Genomic DNA, 20,319 nt, shown 5'->3' on the forward strand with positions numbered 1-20,319 from the left:
AAACATTTTGTGGAAGCTGCCGTATGTCAGTGTGTCGCACAATACATTCCTTCCTCTGTCCACACATCACCTGCAAATGTTCATTGCAACGAGTCATTGATCTGGTTTGAGATCTCTGGCTTCTGTGACGTCATCAATATTAGATCCTCATCTGGACTCCCCCCATATATCCTGTTGTTGCCATGTCATGGAGATGCTGCAACTTTGGATCAACAAGACTGGCGCTTTCATACCTCCCAACCATTTGAAGATGATACAGATTTTGTGGTGGGTCAATTCAGAGTCTTGGATCTAGGCCTAGATGGTAGCTGAGCTGGTCGGCTCTCCCTTACCCACTCACCAGGGCAAACTCTATAGTACTGCTCTGGCTAGGCCACCCAAATGGTGCCATCTACAGGAGGCAGAGTCAGCTCTCCCCTCTCATGTAATATGGGCCTGTTCACCTTCACTCATGCCTCCAGAACCAGCTCCACTGTGCTGCCCAGACAAGAGGTGGGGCCCACTAGCCCAAATGCTGCAGACTGTGAGGGGCTGGGCCAGCTCTCTGGCTCTCACACCCTGAGGGCGGGCCTACCAGAGCCTCTGTCATCAGGACCAGCTCCATTATGTTGCCCAGGTGAGGTGCTGGGCCTGTTCTCCCAGTGCTACAGCCAGTGATAGGGTAGGGCTAGGTCTCCTGCTCTCATGACCTCAGGGCACTCACCCACCCCACCTCACTACTGATGAATGGTGGGGGCCAGCTCTACTGTGCTGCCCAGACAGGTGCAAAGCCAGCACTACAGCTAGCAGGGAGCAGGGCCAGCTCACATAACCCTAGGACCAGGTCTGGACTGCTGCAGGTAGTTAGGGGCAAGGGGGAGGGGAAGGGAGGGCATCAACCCTACACCAGTCACAACAGCAGATGAGTGGGTGGGGCAGCTCTCCCTCACTTTTGCCCCCAGGGGTGGCTCTCCTGTCCGCCATTCCCTCCCCCACCCCCACCAGTGTCAGGTTTGCTGCCCTGTACAGGCAAGGTGAAGGGTCCATTCTCCAGTATTGCAGCTGGTGAGAGGCAGGGATAGCTCATGACCCTGTGGGCAGCTTTCCCAACTGCCTGAGGTGGTGAGTTCAGTGTTTATATACTGGGAAAAGCAAAGAAGCTAGGACCACTGTAAGGTTACTGTGAAACCAAAGTTTGGTATTCCAGGAGCAACATAAACTGCTAGATGTCAGTCACTACTACAGGCTGGCTAGGATATAAACGCCTTGCAGATGTAAAAGACATTACGTTTCCAGGATACTTTTTGGAGGGGCCACTTCTTCAGATAGCTGCCTTCTTCACATAGGGAAAGGCCTCCCTGAGACGTCACCCCCAAAAATCACTACCTAGGGGCCCAAGAGTTTAGGAGACAAAGGCATCCCAACATAGTAATAATCAATCCTTAGTGAAATTTTAGGTCTTTCTCAGCTCTAAAATAGTGCCATATTTTCCACTTCTTTTGAGACAAGATTATCAAACTCCCAAATGGATAAACCACAGCCATACTAGGAAATTTAAAAGCCTGGGACAAATTTTGAAGCAAAGCCCCTGACCCTAGAAATATCATTCTCTGCTGATTTAGTATGTCTGGACCTGACATCTTTTGTATAGAAGGAACATTTATCATGAGCGCCTATTGAAAAGTTAGAGGCCGGGCGTGGTGGCACACGCTTTTAATCCCAGCACTCAGGAGGCAGACAGGTGGATTTCTGAGTTCCAGGACAGCCAGGGCTATACAGAGAAACCCTGTCTCAAAAAACCAAAAAAGTTAGCATATTAGGGCATTTCTCAAAATCTAAAGAGTTGGGACTCTTGCTTTCTTTGCAGTGAACATCAAAACTAAAGTGGAAAGACAGAAAGCAGCTTTCGGTAGACTGAAACATCCTAAGTAAAAAGCTGTCTTAGGTAGCAGATCTATAGACTCTTCAGTTGTGGACAAACTGGAAACCTAGATCTTGATCTCTACTCCATCCAACAAAAAGACCTGTATACTATACTCCTTGTAGGAGCTGCTTCCAGTCCGGGAGGACTGGATACAGGCAAGTTTGGATTTATCTGTGATAGTGCTTCAGAAAGTCTTATGGCCACATCATGTGACAAGGCTGAGAAACATTTGAGGGTTAATTTGGAAAATCTGCTTTGCAACCAAGACGGCTAGAGACAATGCAACAAGAGCATCAGCTGCTCTTCCAGCCCCCTACAGCTCAACAGTTAATCAGCCCCAGGGGTCACCTCCTGGCCTCCACAGGCATTGCATGCATGGGATACAGATACACATAGGGTGCAACAGCTAGACACACAAAGGCTGAAACACTTTTCAAGCGGTTGTCTTGGCTTGGCACTAAGATTCATTCTAACTCAAGGGAGAAAAGGAGGGGTCAGCGTTTTCGTACTGTTTGTCATCAGTCACTAACAGTGAGTTCATAGTGCAGAAACCAAAGTTAGTTTTAAGGAGATGGCATTTGCTTTTGGATAGTAACCTGAAGGGTACAAAGTCAATCTCAGCTTGGACAAACTCCAAATTTTTTGAGCTAATTAGCAGAACTAGAACATGGATGGCATATTGTTTTTGTTTTGGTTTTTTGAGACTGGGTTTCTCTGTGTAGTCCTGGCTGTCCTGGAACTCACTCTGTAGACCAGGCTGGCCTCAAACTCAGAAATCCACCTGCCTCAGCCTCCCAAGTGCTGGGGTTAAAAGCTGCCCCACCATGCCTGGTGTATTGTTACTTTTTAAGTTTGGTAATGGTACTCTAAGGTATCTTTAACACCCCATCCACCACAAAATCCTGTACTGTAACATAAACCTAAGCACCAAAGACAAAAATAAAGGATGTGTGCAATAAATACCATATGGCTCATTAAATATGTAAAATATATAGAGAAAAAAATGTGGCAAAATCTTAATGTGTTATACCAGAACATCTACACTGTTCTTGACAATGTTCCTAAATTATTGACATAAAATGGGTGCTGAATTGCCTAACATGTTGAACACAGTAAAATGATTTTTATAAAGCCACTGGCCTCTAGATCCAAACTGATGACTTAAATCCTCTATTTATACGATCTTGGGCAAAGCTCTCCAACTGTATATCTACTTCTACTCCAAACTTTGACAGAATGATAGCTGCAAGACAAACCTTCAAAATGTTCTATCAAATTCTTCTGATAAAACAACCTTAAGTGACCAGAGACATGGGATTTAAAAAAAAAAAAAACTTATCACTGCTATTTTTATACATCCATCTGAATAGCCGGGAAGCTTTCACCTATTTTATTTAGGTTTCTTTCCCTTTTTTTTTTTTTCAAATTCCAACCAGAAGCTAAATACAAATGGAAACCAGTAAGCACTAGTTTTACTCCAAAAGAGTAGAATCATTCCGATTTACTCCAATAAAAGTATGCAACCCTTAAGCAAAGCTTTTCTTCATTTAAAAGAAAACAAAAACAACAAAAGTAAAAGCTATACAGTAGTCTTTCCTTATGTTCATTGCACAAACAAGTTCTGCTTTCAGAACTCTTCACTCTGCAGTTATTTTTACAATGTGAGATTCCCCACTTTCGTTTTCTATCCCAAACACTCAACTTCTTTAGGATGGTGTAGAAACCAGTATTGCTGCAAAATTCACTGGATTTTTTATTTGTAATTAAAATTTCTAACACCAAAAAAACAAAACAAAAACCAAAAGTCCTCTACTTATGATGGTTTTTGCAGCTATGAATGTTTCTCGGTTTTGTAGCTGCGTTAGCCACACCAGACTCCAGATCTGCTTTGATGTGTATAAATGCATCTGCACGCAGCAGAGTACTCTATAACAGCAACCCGGGGAAAGAGATCTGGGAAAAAACACGTGTACTAATGAGTACCAAGAAAACAAACATGGCCCAGTGCACACGAGGCAGAAATGCCTCAATGAGATGCTTTTTTTTCCATTAAGATTTCTTTCCCATGGTTGTAATTTCTTTTTGTAACAACCATCTGGTCATTATAATGAATCTGACAGTGCTCTGGAACAACGGTGATTATAGCAAAGCTATTAAGTTTTTAAGTGTTATTTATACCTGTTACATTCACTCTCACCCTCAATACTGATGACAGATGTCAGAGGCAAACACCAGCACAAACATGAAGACCACAACACTGAGCATCACCTGTGCTTTCAGATACAGTAAGCATTTCAGTGTACAATAGTCCTTCCTTCACATTTTAGTAAGATGCCGATGCAGTGCAGCAATCTGCAATGCACCTTCTTTCACACAGTCCGTGCAGAAGACATCTAATTTTTTTTAAAGTTCTGTGATACAAATGATTAAAATAAATCCAGGATGAACAAGTTTCAAAATGCATAGTGTTCTGTGCATGAGTCCATTTTCTTTAAACTCTGAAAGAAAAGTGGTAAGAAAACAAGAAAAGAAAATAGCTGCTGCATTCTCTGGTCTTCTCCATTTTGCTGGTCAATGCTCTTATTTACTCTGGCATGTAAGGACGGAGGTGATCCTCTATGGTGCCAACTGCCCAGTGGGTGAGCTGTTCCTGTGGCAGGTAGAGGCAGATGCTGCATAACTTGAAGATGGTGGCTTTGTTTTTTGGAGTCTAGAGAGAAACACATTTTTAATAATTTTAATAGTTTTAAACTGTCAGTAATTTAAGGCTTACGGCTGTAAGACTGTAATGACAAGGCAAGAGACATGTAGTTCATTACCTATGCAGGATATGAGAAAGAAAGAGTAGTTTGAAATAAATGCAGAGAATTTATGCATAAATTTGTGCATATTTAAGATTAAAACACTACACCTGGGAAGTCAACAGAACTGTCCTGTGCCCCAACCTCCAGCCCAGAAACAAGCTCCCCTAATGAAGAGGACACAACAGGTCCTCTCTAGTAGGAAATAAAGATCTGGGCTTCTTATCTGCTCCTAAACAGTACAGAGATCTGGCTTCTAATATGCACAAACAACCATCTTATTTTCCCCCAGTTTTTTGAGACAGGGTTTCTCTGTATAGCCCTGGCTACCCTGGAACTCACTCTGTATATCAGGCTGGCCTTAAACTCAGAGATCTACCTGCTGGGATTAAAGGCATACACTACCACTGCCTGATTTTAAACAACCATCTTTGTAATTTTTTAAGATTTATTTTTTGTATGTGAGTACAAAACAGACACACCAGAAGAGGGTGTCAGATCACATTGCAGATGGTTATGAGCCACCATGCGGTTGATGGGAATTGAACTCAGGACCTTTGGAAGAGCAGTCAGTGCTCATAACTGCTGAGCCATTTCTCCAGCCCAACTTTTAAACTTGATTTATTTCCAAGTTTACTTAAAGCTGCTATCTTTCCACTCTATTCTTGATGGTCACTGAAACCCAGATGCAGAAATCAAGAGTCCTAAACCTTTTAAGAACTTTGAGAAATACACTTGTTAATTTAGTCTTTTCTATACAATAGTCTGAGAGATTGAAGGGGGCTCACAATATGCTTTTGGCGTTATTGACTACATCACAGGTCTTAAACATGCCAGACCAAGTTTCAAGGAAGCTGGTGTGGGGAGCCACAACACTCAGGAGGGAGAAGCAGGCAGATCTTAGTTAAAGGACAGCCTAGTCTATGTAGAGAGACCCTGTGTCAAAAACAGAAAAAGACTTGGTTATTACCAAGGCTTTTAGAATGAAGTTTCTCATTTGCTGTGGACATGACCAGAAAGAAAAATTCCCATGAGGTTTTTCATATGCTACTTGACTAGCAGTTAACCTGTTGGGAACATTTGTTGATAAAAGAAAAAAAAAAAAAACAAAACAAAAACAAAAAACCACTTCTGCCAGGAACTCAGCCAGCATCTCAGACACCAGAATTCTGCAATCTCAGAACTAGGGAAAAAAACTAAGACGATAGAGAAAGGCTGTGTGGAATGCTGAAGAGGGGAAACTTGAGTCAGTAGTCACTGAGGACTGTTGGCAGAACCTGGGCACGACCCACACTGACAGCTGCAGCAATGGGGCCACCTTGTCACTGTTGAAGGGTGTCACATACGGCAGTGCCTTCCACGATGTGCCTTTTTTTTTTTAAAAAAAGATTTATTTATTTATTATATGTAAGTACACTGTAGCTGTCTTCAGACACTCCAGAAGAGGGCATCAGATCTCACTACGGGTGGTTGTGAGCCACCATGTGGTTGCTGGGATTTGAACTCCTGACCTTCGGAAGAGCAGTCGGGTGCTCTTACCCACTGAGCCATCTCACCAGCCCACAATGTGCCTTTCTTGTTCCTACTTAGGAGTTTATCAAGAGAAGAGATCAGAAAGCTATTTTAAATATCCAACAAACCTACATGGATGTAGCTCAGTTGTGGTTAAAGCCTTGTTGAAAACAAATCGAGAAGATAAGCCTTGCCCTGGAGGCTGCAGCTAATATGTGTTATACACCGTGTACCCTTCCATATCAGCTACATGTTTCTGCTGACGTTTCCCTTAATTATTAAAGCATAACCCACAACTAATTTTGAGGAAAATCAATAAAAAGTTCTCCTTGCCTGTTTAAAAAAAAAAAAGAAAAAGATTTAAAATGTCACAAAACCAAGTCACAGTAACTGTATAATATGACTTATGCAATTCACACCAAGCAGAAACACATTCTCTGGAGCCAGAATCTACTCATGTACTATCTACCCATGCTAGTGAGAACTATACTATAGCTTTGGAGCACACAGCTTCAGATGTCTGAGTTCCTTACCTTGGTATGTCTTGCAGTGGATAAGTAACAGACCTAGACAATTCTATCATTTCTCAGCCTGAAATTTTACTGGAGAACATCTGTGGAAGCGGTTTTGATAAAAATCTGGATTGCAGTCGAGCACTGGTGGTGCACGCCTTTAATCCCAGCACTTGGGAGGCAGAGGCAGGCAGATTTCTGAGTTCGAGGCCAGCTTGGTCTACAAAGTGAGTTCCAGGACAGCCAGAGCTACACAGAGAAACCCTGTTTTGAAAAAAACCAAACCAAAACAAAAAACCCAAAAAACAAAAACAAAGTGGATTGCTGTTAAAAGTAAGAAAGAAACATCTATGCCAGGGCTAGGGAGAAAATTTAATGAGTAAAGTGCTTGCTAGAGCACGCATGAGGATCTGAGTGGTATGCATAATTCTGGATTCCCTAGGGTTTGGCCACTGCCTGAGGAACCAGACCCACATGAAGACATACATATCTGCATACTTGCACCCCCCCCACACACACAAATCATTTCTTTAAAATACATACTCTAACTGAAAGTAGAGCAGGAACTGAGAGTCTATTTTTAATTAGCTCCCAGGCCACTGATTAGGAGCTAAGAAACACCTGGGAAGTTCTCTGGAAGCACCTAAGACAGGTTTTTTAACTTCACAATATCCCAAATTAGTCCTAAACATTTTTTCTTACCTGCAAATGCTGTCTGTCAATGAAGAGAAACACTGACTGGTTAGGATTGTTGACAACAATTCCTGTCTTGTCCTTGCGGCTCAGTACATGCAGAAACTGTTTCTCATAGTCACCGTGATGAAATTCAAATTTGGCCTAATTGCAAAATACAAACATTTTATATAGCTACAATTACATCGCACTGCCCAACCATTATCTACTGCTTCCACATACATGTTTGTGCTGACCAATATGGAGCCAAGAGACAAACAGTACTTAGATTTAATTAAAATTATGTACAGTATAAAACTCAACTCATCTCAAGAAAATAAAACACAAATTCAGTTCTTGCCAGGCATAGTAGCACATGGCTGTTATTCCAGCAATCAGGAACCTTGACTCAAAACAAAAACAAATTTAAAATAAAAACAAAAACCACCAAAGCCACACACTTAACACCAGTGACATTTCAAATGCCCAAATCACATCCCGCTTGCTTTCTTGAAACACAGGACATTTTCTTCATACAGAAGAAAATTCTACTAATAGTACTCTACCGTAAAACGTTGTGATCTTTAATACTTAAAATTAAACAGGAAATGAAAACCTAATGAACCTAACAAAATAAAAATGCAAAGGCCTCAGTGTACAAAGTAGTCCCACGTGTACAAATGGCCTTCTGAAAATACAGGTCCTGAGTTCAATTCCCAGCAACCACATGGTGGCTCACAACCATCTGTAATGGGATCTGATGCCCTCTTCTGGCACAAAGGTGTACATGCAGATAGAACACTCACATTAAAAAGAAAAAAAAAGGCAAAGCTTAATAATAGATATTAACAAAAAACCTTTAACATCCTCTCAGATAACTCAGAACTGTAAATTCTGAATCCTATTTGCTTTGAACAATTTCTACTACGAACAGTCGGCAACATTAAGCTGTAAAATCATGAGTGTCTGCTACTTATGTTTTACTAGTGCCTTGTAAACCCTGGGCTCCTGAACTACAGTACTCATCGCTCCCTTACTCTCCAGTGGCTCCACAAGCTCAGGCCATACACAAGCCAGTGCTCCACTAAGACATGACCCTAACTCTCAATAGCTTTTAATTTAAACCTAGCTTTCAGGGCCAGAGTTTGGTGTGGCATGCACCTTTAATCCCCTCACTTCAGGAGGCAGAAGCAGGTACATTTCTGAGAGTTCCAAGCAAGGCAATGCTACATAAGACCCTGTCGCAAACAAATCCAAAAGTTCACCAGGAAAAAAACCAAAAACAACGAAAAAACCCTAAATCCTCAAAACCCAAACCCCATACACATTACTCTTCTATTGCAAACAGCAAATAATCAAATTGACAGTAGTCCGAGATTCACCATATAGTTCTAGAGCATTTTAATTATATCCTACTGAATTTCTTCTTGGGGAAGGAATGTTCTACCAAATAAAACAATTTGCATAAGGAAGATATAAAGGAATTCTCTGAAGTTACAAAATACTCTAATATGAATTGGGCAGTAACATGAATGACAAGGAAAAGAGCAAACATGTTTAGTAGCCCCTCCAGTCAGTATCTCACTGTACAAGCACACAGTCATTATTCCCCACCAAATATCACTATAGATGGACTCACATTGAAAAGTTTCAAATTTTTTGGTTTTTAAAATAGTCTGGGTTAAAATGTATCATTCCTTTTTACATTTACCTATACATCTATATAGACGTTTGTTCTCTCAATTCCTACTTTGTTTTTTTTTCAAAATAGGGTTTTTCTGTGTAGCCCTGGCTATCCTGGAACTCACTTTGTAGACCAGGATGTCCTTGAAGTCAAGAGATCCTCCTGCCTATGCCTGTCAAGTCCTGGAATTAAAGGTATATGCCACCATACTGGCCTCAGTCCCTACTTTTTTTAAAAATGGGGAAAAGTGGGTCAGGTCACTGTGAAGGTCAGCAGGTTCATGGCCTCATTAGAACAGAGTGAACTAATAACATTATCTTCAACATCCAGACTAAAAGTATGTAAGGAAAACAAAACCCTATTAGCACTAAACAAATATGGACTCCTCACCCCTCATATCCTTTCCAAAAGAATCCAGTGTGTAACACTATTAAACGTTTATTGCTTTTATAAGCAATCTAGAGATTATGCACAGTATACCTAAGTGTGTGTGCAAACACTACGCTGTTTTACACAAACAGAAGGTTCTAGAATTAGTTCAAGGAACTTTCTGTCGCAGTCAGTCTCCAGATGAACCTTTTCTCTTGTTTACTTTACCTTGCTTTCCTTTTATTAAGTTACTGTTTTGTATATGGCTGTTTTGCCTGCCTGCATGTGTCCATGTACTATGTGTATGTCTGGTGTCCTTGGAGGCCAGAAAATGTCATTGGATTCCCTGGAACTGAAGGGTTAGAGGGACACCATGTGATGCTAGAAATTAATTCCAGTCTAATGGAAGAGCAGTCAAGTACTCTTAACCTCTGAGCCAGCTCTCTAGCCCTTGCTTTTAAAGAAGGGTTTCTTTTGCCTTACAGTTTGTCTGGCCTCCTCTTAACTGAATGACCGTAGGCCTACTCCTCTCTGTTTTTTAACTGCCTCATTTCTTTTACACACCTACTTATCACTAGTGTACTTAGGTAAAATGTATATATAAAATACCTAGAAGAAAGATTAATACAATGGCTTTTAGTAACCCTTACACCTGATTTCAAAAGTAGCACTTGAGAAAAGACTTCTCTATTTCAAATAACACCCCAGAGGAAAAGATTATACATTTAAACCCTGTCTCGAAAAAAACCCAAAAACCAAAAAAAAGGTATTAGCTACCGAGGGGAAAAGATTTTCTTTTCTTTTCTAGAGGGTTTCTCTGTGTAGCCCTGGCTGTCCTGGAACCCACTCTGTAGACCAGGCTGGCCTCGAATTCAGAAATCTGCCTGCCACTGCCTCCCAAGTGTGGATTTTCTTTTCTATTTTTTGTTGTTGTTGTTAGGAACTTCTCTCATGTCCACCTAGTCTAACAGTCTTATTACTATGGGGCAGGAGATACATAACCAACTTAATGGCATGTATCACACACAACATCAACAGAAAGATGAAATCCTACTAACAGGTAAGAAAATTTCTGAATGACAATTTTCATCTTTCTAACAATAAGCTATTCAACATTTAGTTCCATATACCTAATTAAAATAGGCTCAAACACATATTATTATTATTATTATGAGCCTAGCCTTTAATGGTTGAGCCATCATTGTTTTTCTAATTCTAAAATCTGAGTATACACTGTAGAAAACTGTAGCTACAAGTCAGCAAAGAGGACTAGAGTTGGGGCTCTGTGACTGAGTGACTGCCTCTGATACATGAGGCCTGGGTTCCATGTTCAGCTAAGTAAACCAGGAATGGAGCCAGTAGGATCAGGAGGTTCAAAGTCACCAGGGGTACAAAGGCAATTCTAGGTCAGTCTAGGCAACATGAGACTTTGTCAAAGAAAAAAAAGTCTAAAAGATTTTAATAAAGTTCATTTAAAACCAGAGACACTAAGAGAGTCTAGAATTCTAATGTTTTTTCTAATATAATATTTAAAAAGACAAAATATTTATGAACTATTAGAAGCACATTCCCAAAGATTCCAACTTAAGTCCAATTACAGGTATTGTCACCAAAGTGCTCACTACTTTATTGAAAACAAATACCTGAACAGGCCTAAAAGGTTCATCAGATTCCTTCCACCTAGAAAACAGGAGACAAACAATTTTCTCAATATCATTCCGAGGCCAAAGAATGAAATCCATCTCCTGAGTACAGCCGATTACATCCTAGAAAACAAGAGCAAAGATTTTTCTTTTAAATGTTAAAGAAGCAAAGTACAAAAACATCGCTTAACTACAGAGTCATGCATCAGCGCTTTGTACCATCAGGGTAACAGACTGCATACAACCTAATTCCAGCTGTAGTACTAACTTTTACACTGTAGAATCCAGTCACTTAGCCAATATTTCTCACACAGAAACATTCCTCAGTATGTGCTTAAACTCTAGCTAGGGAGCTAACGTTATTAGTGAATATGCCTTTATTTTCATCTTTCAAAACCAAATGTAATCTGGCTAAAATGTCTCCAAACGAATACAAACCAAGTTATAGTTTCATGTGTTGCTGGCTACTTTTCTCCACTTAACTTCCAAACATCACATGCCATTATCTGTTCCTTAAGGCCAATGAACTTCTTCAGACTAGTATAGGTAGCTCCATGTTTCCACTGCTTCAACTAATTTTGGAGTATGCACCAAATTAACTTCAATGTAATACAGTTTTGAAGGTTATCAGTAATATATTTTCTTTAGATTTTCTTATTACAATGGGGCATGATATTCTCCCCTCAGAAAGAGAAAGCAATCATGGTGATCACATACATACATCCCTGTCATTCCATCCAAGTCAAGTCATGGTGATCACATACATCACTGTCATCCCATCCAAGTCAAGTCATGGTGATCGCATACATCCCTGTCATTCCATCCAAGTCAAGTCATGGTGATCACATACATACATCCCTGTCATTCCATCCAAGTCAAGTCATGCTGATCACATACATCACTGTCATCCCATCCAAGTCAAGTCATGCTGATCACATACATCACTGTCATCCCATCCAAGTCAAGTCATGGTGATCACATACATCCCTGTCATTCCATCCAAGTCAAGTCATGGTGATCACATACATCACTGTCATTCCATCCAAGTCAAGTCATGGTGATCACATACATACATCCCTGTCATTCCATCCAAGTCAAGTCATGGTGATCACATACATACATCCCTGTCATTCCATCCAAGTCAAGTCATGGTGATCACATACATACATCACTGTCATTCCATCCAAGTCAAGTCATGGTGATCACATACATCACTGTCATCCCATCCAAGTCAAGTCATGGTGATCGCATACATCCCTGTCATTCCATCCAAGTCAAGTCATGGTGATCACATACATACATCCCTGTCATTCCATCCAAGTCAAGTCATGGTGATCGCATACATACATCCCTGTCATTCCATCCAAGTCAAGTCATGGTGATCACATACATCACTGTCATTCCATCCAAGTCAAGTCATGGTGATCGCATACATACATCCCTGTCATTCCATCCAAGTCAAGTCATGGTGATCACATACATCACTGTCATTCCATCCAAGTCAAGTCATGGTGATCACATACATCACTGTCATTCCATCCAAGTCAAGTCATGGTGATCGCATACATACATCACTGTCATTCCATCCAAGTCAAGTCATGGTGATCACATACATCACTGTCATTCCATCCAAGTCAAGTCATGGTGATCGCATACATCACTGTCATTCCATCCAAGTCAAGTCATGGTGATCGCATACATACATCACTGTCATTCCATCCAAGTCAAGTCATGGTGATCACATACATCACTGTCATTCCATCCAAGTCAAGTCATGGTGATCGCATACATCACTGTCATTCCATCCAAGTCAAGTCATGGTGATCACATACATACATCCCTGTCATTCCATCCAAGTCAAGTCATGGTGATCACATACATCACTGTCATTCCATCCAAGTCAAGTCATGGTGATCGCATACATCCCTGTCATTCCATCCAAGTCAAGTCATGGTGATCGCATACATCACTGTCATTCCATCCAAGTCAAGTGACCAAGACTTTTATTAGAAATCAATCTTTTTAAAAAGCACTTAAAGGTCCTTAAAAACTGTCTTATTTATAATACTTAAGTACCTAACAGGAATGATGGGTGCTTCTACATGTTTTATCCATGTCTTTTACTTTGTCTTGAGGCAAAAACATTACACATCTGCACCCTCTAAGCATAAGGCTAGCTAGCTAACTACTGATTTTCAGGGGAAAACTGCACACTTTAACTCACACCAACTCATTTCCTCAGTGCAGACTTGCAGAACTTACCCTTCTCATAGACTGGTACCGAGGGGCATGGAGCTGTACCACATCCTTCTGTAGAAGCTCTAGCGAACTTTCCAAGGAATAGCTGGAATCTCGCACACCTTTCAGAATATTTTCTTCGTAATTATTTGTCATGACTGGTATAACCTCAGACACTTCAAAAAGTGCTGACTTTTTCTTCTAAAAGAAAAAAATTCAGCGATACACTGTTGATATAACTTGATTTAACTGGTTCTACAGGCAATAAAAATCTCACAAGTTTAAAACATGCAAATATTCAAACAAATTAACAATTTTATTCTTGAAATGGAGTCAAGTTCAATGATAGTCAATATTTCTGGATATTATCTGACTACAATTATCAATGTTTAATAAAAGGTAAAAAACAAATTGTGTCTCCAAGTTATTTAAGATTAAGTGTTCATTACCAATCTAACTCTATACTCCAATGCATGATAACACTATATAATGGATCTTATGGAAAAATCTATCTAGTATCATCACTATATCACAACACCTTCAACTAATCCATCAAAAATAACATCTTCAAAATACTTCAATATAAAAACTTCTCTGGAACCACTTTGCCATGAGCTAACAGGTGAACGTTCTCAAGTACAAACCTTAAGATTGGGGCAACAAGCATGGAAAGTTACAAAAAGTACTGAACAGATTTCACGCTAAGATTACATTTCTCATTAGAGGCAGACCACTTTCAGTGCAAAAGTCAAAGTTGCACTTCTTTTATTCATAACCCAATCTATGTCAAACAGCCCTATTGACAAATGTCCACCTTGAATTGCAAAACAATACTGCTTTCATTGAATTCTCTTTGCCTTTCACTCAAATTCATCTAATATTTAACTATGGAACTAGATCATAAACACACCCAACATCCTCTTGGTTGATTTTTAATGTTAAAAAAATAGCAATTCTAAACAAAAATTTACCATTTCAGGTTTTAGCTGCTTCTGAAATTTATTGTATTCCTTCATTAACTGTATCGTAAGAAATGTCACCTACATGGAGACATCCTAGGTAACTTTACTAAAGTTCCCCCTTTTGTTCTACATAAAAGTTTCAGTTATACAGTCCAATGTCAACTAAAAGTGTATTCTACTAAGCCCTTAGAATTATTTCAGTCAATATGATAAGCCCTCCATTTTCTCTAAGGTCTCTATTCACAGACTAACCCCAGCAGTAAAAAGCAGTAGTCTTTCTCCAAACACTCTTAAACCTAGTATTTATAAAACAATGAAGTATCAAATAATATACACTTACAAAAACCACTTGTACTAATTCACAGTAAGAACTTAAATTACCTTCTCCTTGAACACAAAGGCAATATACATCTTGAAGTCAAACTGGTCAGCTAGAGATTCTTTTTTCTTTCTAAGCTGAGCACGTAGTCTGTTCAGAGCTTGTTTCTTCCGGGAGTTTGGGTCCCCCATTTTGAAATACAGGTGGTACTAAAGCCTTTGGAAATTGTCACTAAACTATGGGCACTTTTTCTTAAGACTCAAGTACAACAGAAACAAGTCATTTTTTTTTTCCTGCTAATATGATTGAATAGCTAAATCACAACTGTAACCCCCAAACTGCACCTTCTAACAATATTAGCAGACTGTCATACCACAGGGTCAAGAAACAAAAGTTGCTGTCCAGTCATGTTTGGACAATAACGTTTGGGGGTTAGATGGGAAAGGGGAAGGGGAAGGAAAGAAAGAGGAGAAAAAAACTTGGAACTAACTTTCTGGAAAACACATGTGGCTAAACTGCCAAAATAAAAGCCATTGAGGGGAAAATGAAAAACCGATCATCAGGATTTAGGTGTGCAGTAAAACACAGCTGACACCAGTCCAATCCGTGAAACCCATTCGGATATTCCCCCTTTTCAGAAAAGGGATTAAGAAATTGAGAAAAGGGAGGGAAATTGTGATGTTGCTTCCCAAATACAGGGAAAAAAAATACCCCCCCTCCAAAAAACAAAAACAAAACAAAAAACCCAAAAACTGAAAACCACCAAAACAGGGTAGGTGAATGAAACTGAAATCCCCAGTTGGATTTTACCCAGCCAGATCCATGGCTGTAGTACCTGATTAATTCTTAGTTATTTCAGATTTCACTACTGCTATGAACTGTCAGTGCTTTGCTATTGATTACACTTGGTGGTGAGCAAAGAGAAAAGTGCAAAATCAGCAGAGAAAGAAGGGGAGAGGTACAGGGTTTCCCTGCAATCAACTACAGTGTATACCGGGGGTGGACAGCTGTTGCCCAAAGGAGTCATGAGAAAAAACAGCGGAGTCATTACCAACTTCCCCATCACCCACGTTTTCACCCTCAGGCGGCTGCGAACGCTGCTGCCAAGGAGAACCATGATGGCAGAGGGAAAGGGGGGGTCTATTAAACGGTATTAATAGTTATTCCGGCTCTGTGATTAGCCCTGATTAATGCCCGGGATCCAAGCACCCTTAGCCCTGTGGTGGGTTCTACATTCCCCGGGGAGCCCTCCGTATAAATTTGACCCCGTTCAAGTTCGGGATGGTAGGGAGTTCGATTATCTTCGTGTGAGCATGGCTGAGGCTAAAGTGGCGGGTTCTCCCACGTCCCAGGCCGGGCCCGGGGATCACCTGCCTTCGACCCCCAGGTCCCACCCACAACCCCTGGCCTTCAGCGGCAGCGACTCACTCGCACCACGGGAGACACTGGACCACTCGGGTTCTCACTCATTTCAACGTGGAAACAATTCCCGCCCGGATAGAGGAGGCGGGAAGAGAGTTAAGTGGGAAGGATCAGTTGGGAGGGGGGGAAAAGAAGAAAATAATCGTGTTAATAGTAATTACTTCTTAAAAGGAAGCCCACCCTCCCACCCCCAAAAAAGGAAGGAATGAAGTTCCCGGGTTCTGGATTCGCTTTTCCCGTTCAACAGCCCATGTTTCCCGAGTGGGGGCGGCTGGGTGGTTTCCCAAGGGGACAGAGAGGCCGGGATCTAGGCGGCAGGGCGGGGTCCCCGCGGAGAGGAGAGCGGGACTCGCAGGCCGACCGTCGGTGGGCCGTCTAGCCGCAGCCTGCGGGCGGAGCGGCGGCTGCGGAGGAGGAGGCGGCGGCGGCGGCGGGGGCGCTGCTCGTGGCGCGGGCGGGAGCCATGTCAAGAGAACACGACGGGCCGACGGAGCCCCTCCATGCCCGCTGCGCTGCGCTCTGTGGCCGAGCCGCGCGCGCTGCTGCCGCCACTCAGCCCCCACCTGGGCCCCATAGTCGGGCTCGGCGCCCCGGGCGGCGACGGAGGGAAGGACGCGGCGCGGGGTTGGTAGGGGGTGGGGGGGAGACGGCGAGGAAGAGGAAAGCGCGCGGGAGGGAAGAGGGAAGGAGGGGAGCCCTGCGCTACGGCCTGTCCGCGGAGTGAGCCCGGCAAAGTTGTCTCGGTTCGAGCGTCGGCTCCCGAAGCCTGCTTCGCCCAACAGTCCAGTTCAGGAAGACAGTCCAAGAGAGAGCCCCGACGGATGGGGGGAGAGAGCCGCAACGGAGGAGGAGGTCGAGCGTCCGCGGGGCCACAGCCTCGGTTCCCCCACCCCCCGCACCGGAGTGGCTTCAGAAGCAGCGGCTGCCGCGGGAACCTCCCGGGTCCGGGGCTGAGTCGCGTTTGAGGAAAGGAAACAAGAACAAACAACTTAAAATGGCAGCGACGGCTGCTGCGTCACCCGCCCCTCCGCGGCACCGCCCCGAGCGCACTACGCCTGCGCGCGCCCCGGACGCTGCCATCTGTGGCAAAAACTGAAGGGGGAGGCGGGAAAAGAAGCGTGAAGGTTTTCACAGTTATGAAGACAGAAAAATCGAAAGGCTAGTAATGTGTGACATCTAAAAGTCGGTAGAAAGAGTGAGTAGCTTTGAAATTAGGCTTTCAGTAAGCTATTTCTTTTCCTAGGGGTGTTTGAGAACACACAGTCCCCCTATTTATCAATATGGAAAGTCCTAGGGCGTGGCAAGGGTCTCCCGCCACTCCCTCCGCCCCTCTGTCCCTCCATCAGGCTGTCCTGGTCTCCCCCGCCCCGTCCTTTTACGTCATAAGAGCACGCCCCCTACGCCCTCCATGACGAAGCGGAGAGAGTAGCTCCACCCTGGGCTTTGCTGGGGAGCTGTAGTTGGACTTGGGGGGTGGGATAAGGTGGGGGTCCCTTTAAAGCAGTGGTTCTCAACCTGTGGGTCGCAACCCACACGGGGGATCCAATGATCTTTTTATAGAGGTTGCCTAAGACCATCGGAAAAATTTTAACATAACAGCAGCAATATTACAATTAAGAAGTAGCAACAAATTTACGGTTGGGAGTCAGCACAATATGAGAAACAGTACTGAAGGATCTCAGCAATGGGGAGGTTGAGAATCACTGCTCCAGAGATGCTCAAAAGCCAAAGCCGGGGAAGTGGGCGGAAAAATGGGTGTTGGAAGGGCCAGAGTGAGGAAGAAACCCGGAAGACTGAAGGATGGTTAGGGTCATTTTATTATCCCCTAGAAGTTGGCCAGTTGGCAACAACGGAGAATTCATTTCGAGTTCGCGGAATGAAACTTGCTTGCACCCCAACGAGTATAGCCTCAGTCCATGCGGCTCTATCCTCACCCCTCTTCCTGCGCCACCACGGCGAAAGGACCTCGGGCTTTAAGCGACAGACGCCCTTGTATGCGTTGTTGCTAGGATCGGAAGAGGCAGCCGAACGTGATTCCCCCACCACGGTGAACAGGGATCCCCGAGAACCTCAGACCTACGTCCCATCTTCTCCTGACTCTACCTCAACGGTAAATGGGACACTGGAACGTTTACTGCTGAATCACGCCGTCCTTGACCCCAAAGAGTGCTCATTCGGTTTCTGAGAGCTCTGGTGTGATAAAAACGAAGTTACATAATTAATCAGCGAAGGTTGATACTCCACATGAACAAAACCTGGGTGCTGCATTCCTGACTACTCGGTCGAAACTTTTAAAAGTCCAGTCTCCTAAATAGCTGCTTTTCACTTCGTGAAATCAAAATCTATCAGCTGCAATCACTCTTTATCCATAAACCAAAGAAAATAAATAAATAAAATCCTATTTTTATGTTTGCCTGCATGCATACTTGTGCCCAGACAGAAGAAGAAGTTATCAGATCCCCGAGAACTGGAGTTAAAGATGTACTAGGACCCATTCTTCAATGTAAGTTGTCCAGAACCAAGGTTGGCATTCCTGATCGTTCCAAATTAGTTCCAACATGAGTCAGCCATAGTGGCTGTAATCTGAGCACTCAGGAGGCTGAAGCAGGTTTGTTGGGACTTCGAAGTCATTCTCCTTCAAGGCCAACCTGGAATACCACAGAAACCCTGTCTCCCCTCCACCAGCACCTCTACAAAATAAATATAAATAAAACCAGTGTGGTGACACAGGTTTGTAATTCCAGAATTGGGGAGGCTGACACTGGGTAATCGCTGTTCAAGGTCAGCCTAGTCTATATAATATGTTCAAGGCAAGCCAGGGCTATATAGTAGGACCCTATATAAAAAAAATAGAAAAAAAAAAAAAAAAAAAGGAATGACTGGGAGAAGACTCAGTGGGTAAAGGCACACGCTGCCAAACCCTACTTGAATTGATTCCAGGACCCACCAGTGTGTCATGAGCACACACACTAGTACATACAATAAATATAATTTTCAATTAAAATATATATGTAATAAAACTTGTAGTACTCATTTGGTGATTTATCCCACAATCATATGACTGAAAAGCTCACATGGGTAAAACAACATTTTAGAGTTGATAGTATGAACAAGAATATGTGTATACATGATCATGTTCAAGGCCTTTATAGAAGTGAGCACATTTGTTATCCATAATCTAATATATATACTGTACTGGTGTTTGGGATTTTTGAAGAGTAGTGTAAGCATCAGGGTCTCACCGTAAGAAGAGCCAGTACCCATTATTAGTCATTCCCCTTCCTGGCCCCAGGAAACCACCAACTTATACTGTTTAAGTTTGCCCTTTTTAGGACTTTATATAAATGAAATACAGTATATAATGTTTTGTGATTAGTTAAGATCTATTCATAATTTACCAAAACTTAGTTTCCTTTTGCTGATGAATAATATTCCATCTTAAGGCAGACATTCTATTTTAACCTGTCCTTCAGCTGTTGAACTGCTCTTCAATTTCTCATGGTTAATAACCTAGGAGTAGAATTTCTGTGTCATCTACTTTCTGGCTTTTTTTTAAATGTCTTTATTAGAAAGAATGTCTATTCAGAGGGTTTTTTTTTCCCCTATTTAAAATTTGTTATTGACATGTAGGAATACATTGCGGGTATTTTCTCCTGTATATATGTTTTTTGGTTGGTTTTTTTTTTTTTTTTGTGATAGCCTTCATGGTATAAAAGTCAAATTCATTATTTTTTCTTGTGTTTGTACTTTTGGTGTCATATCTAAGATCAATGAAGAATGAATTTTTCAATCAATGAATTTTTATGCTGCTGTAGTAACTATAGGCACAGAGAGGCAGTTGGGCAATATGGTAGGTATCTGACACAGGAGGATCACATAGAACCCAAGAATTTGAGGCACCTGAGGTCAATATAGAGTCCTAGTATCAAATCCGAAACATAATCAAGATGGAAAAATGTTAAGGAAATTTGTAGTTTTTAGTTTCAGAACTGAAGATAGCTGGTTACGAGCTGAACAAACCCTACAATCTGTGTTATGTAGCTCGGCCAGCTGAAATGAGCCACAAAACAGAGGTAAGGTGCCTTAAAAGGGCTTGGGGGTGGGGGTGGGGAGGCTGTTCTGGCTCAGTTTTCTCTGAAACTTGGAAAGGCAGTAAAACACTGAGCAAAGGAAATTAAAAAAAAAAAAAAATCTCTGACTGTAATGTTCTCCAGGGAAATTAAAATGCTGTGAATTCATTTTTTTTCCTGGGGAAGCTGGAAAGATGGCTCAGTAAGTAAGT

General features: G+C 42.1%; 1 protein-coding gene and 1 non-coding gene across 2 annotated transcripts; one reads left to right on the forward strand and one right to left on the reverse strand.

Annotated features, from left to right (window-relative positions):
- Positions 1-3,270: 3,270 nt before the first annotated feature.
- On the reverse strand, positions 3,271-17,044 carry CUNH6orf62 (chromosome unknown C6orf62 homolog). Its single transcript, XM_021180085.3, has 5 exons — positions 14,678-17,044; positions 13,359-13,535; positions 11,097-11,219; positions 7,431-7,565; positions 3,271-4,613 (listed from the first exon to the last, which is right to left on the reverse strand). The coding sequence occupies exons 1-5, from the start codon at positions 14,804-14,806 to the stop codon at positions 4,488-4,490; spliced, it is 690 nt and encodes a 229-aa protein (XP_021035744.1). The 5' UTR covers positions 14,807-17,044; the 3' UTR covers positions 3,271-4,487.
- Positions 5,665-5,786, forward strand: LOC115029121 (small nucleolar RNA SNORA32). Its single transcript, XR_003834692.1, has one exon. It is a non-coding gene; the product is annotated as a small nucleolar RNA SNORA32 (small nucleolar RNA).
- Positions 17,045-20,319: the final 3,275 nt, after the last annotated feature.

This window comes from Mus caroli, unplaced genomic scaffold (genome assembly GCF_978045245.1).
Source record: "Mus caroli unplaced genomic scaffold, Mus_caroli_1 scaffold_15, whole genome shotgun sequence".
In the NCBI taxonomy this organism is placed as follows: domain Eukaryota; kingdom Metazoa; phylum Chordata; class Mammalia; order Rodentia; family Muridae; genus Mus; species Mus caroli.

Coding starts and splice junctions, on each gene's coding strand:
- CUNH6orf62 (XM_021180085.3), bottom strand. CDS start 14,806: ATGGGGGACCCAAACTCCCGGAAGAAACAAGCTCTGAACAGACTACGT. Junction 13,536..14,677: donor CCTTTGTGTTCAAGGAGAAG/GTAATTTAAGTT, acceptor TTTTTCTTTTAG/AAGAAAAAGTCAGCACTTTT. Junction 7,566..11,096: donor AACCTTTTAGGCCTGTTCAG/GTATTTGTTTTC, acceptor TTTTGCAATTAG/GCCAAATTTGAATTTCATCA.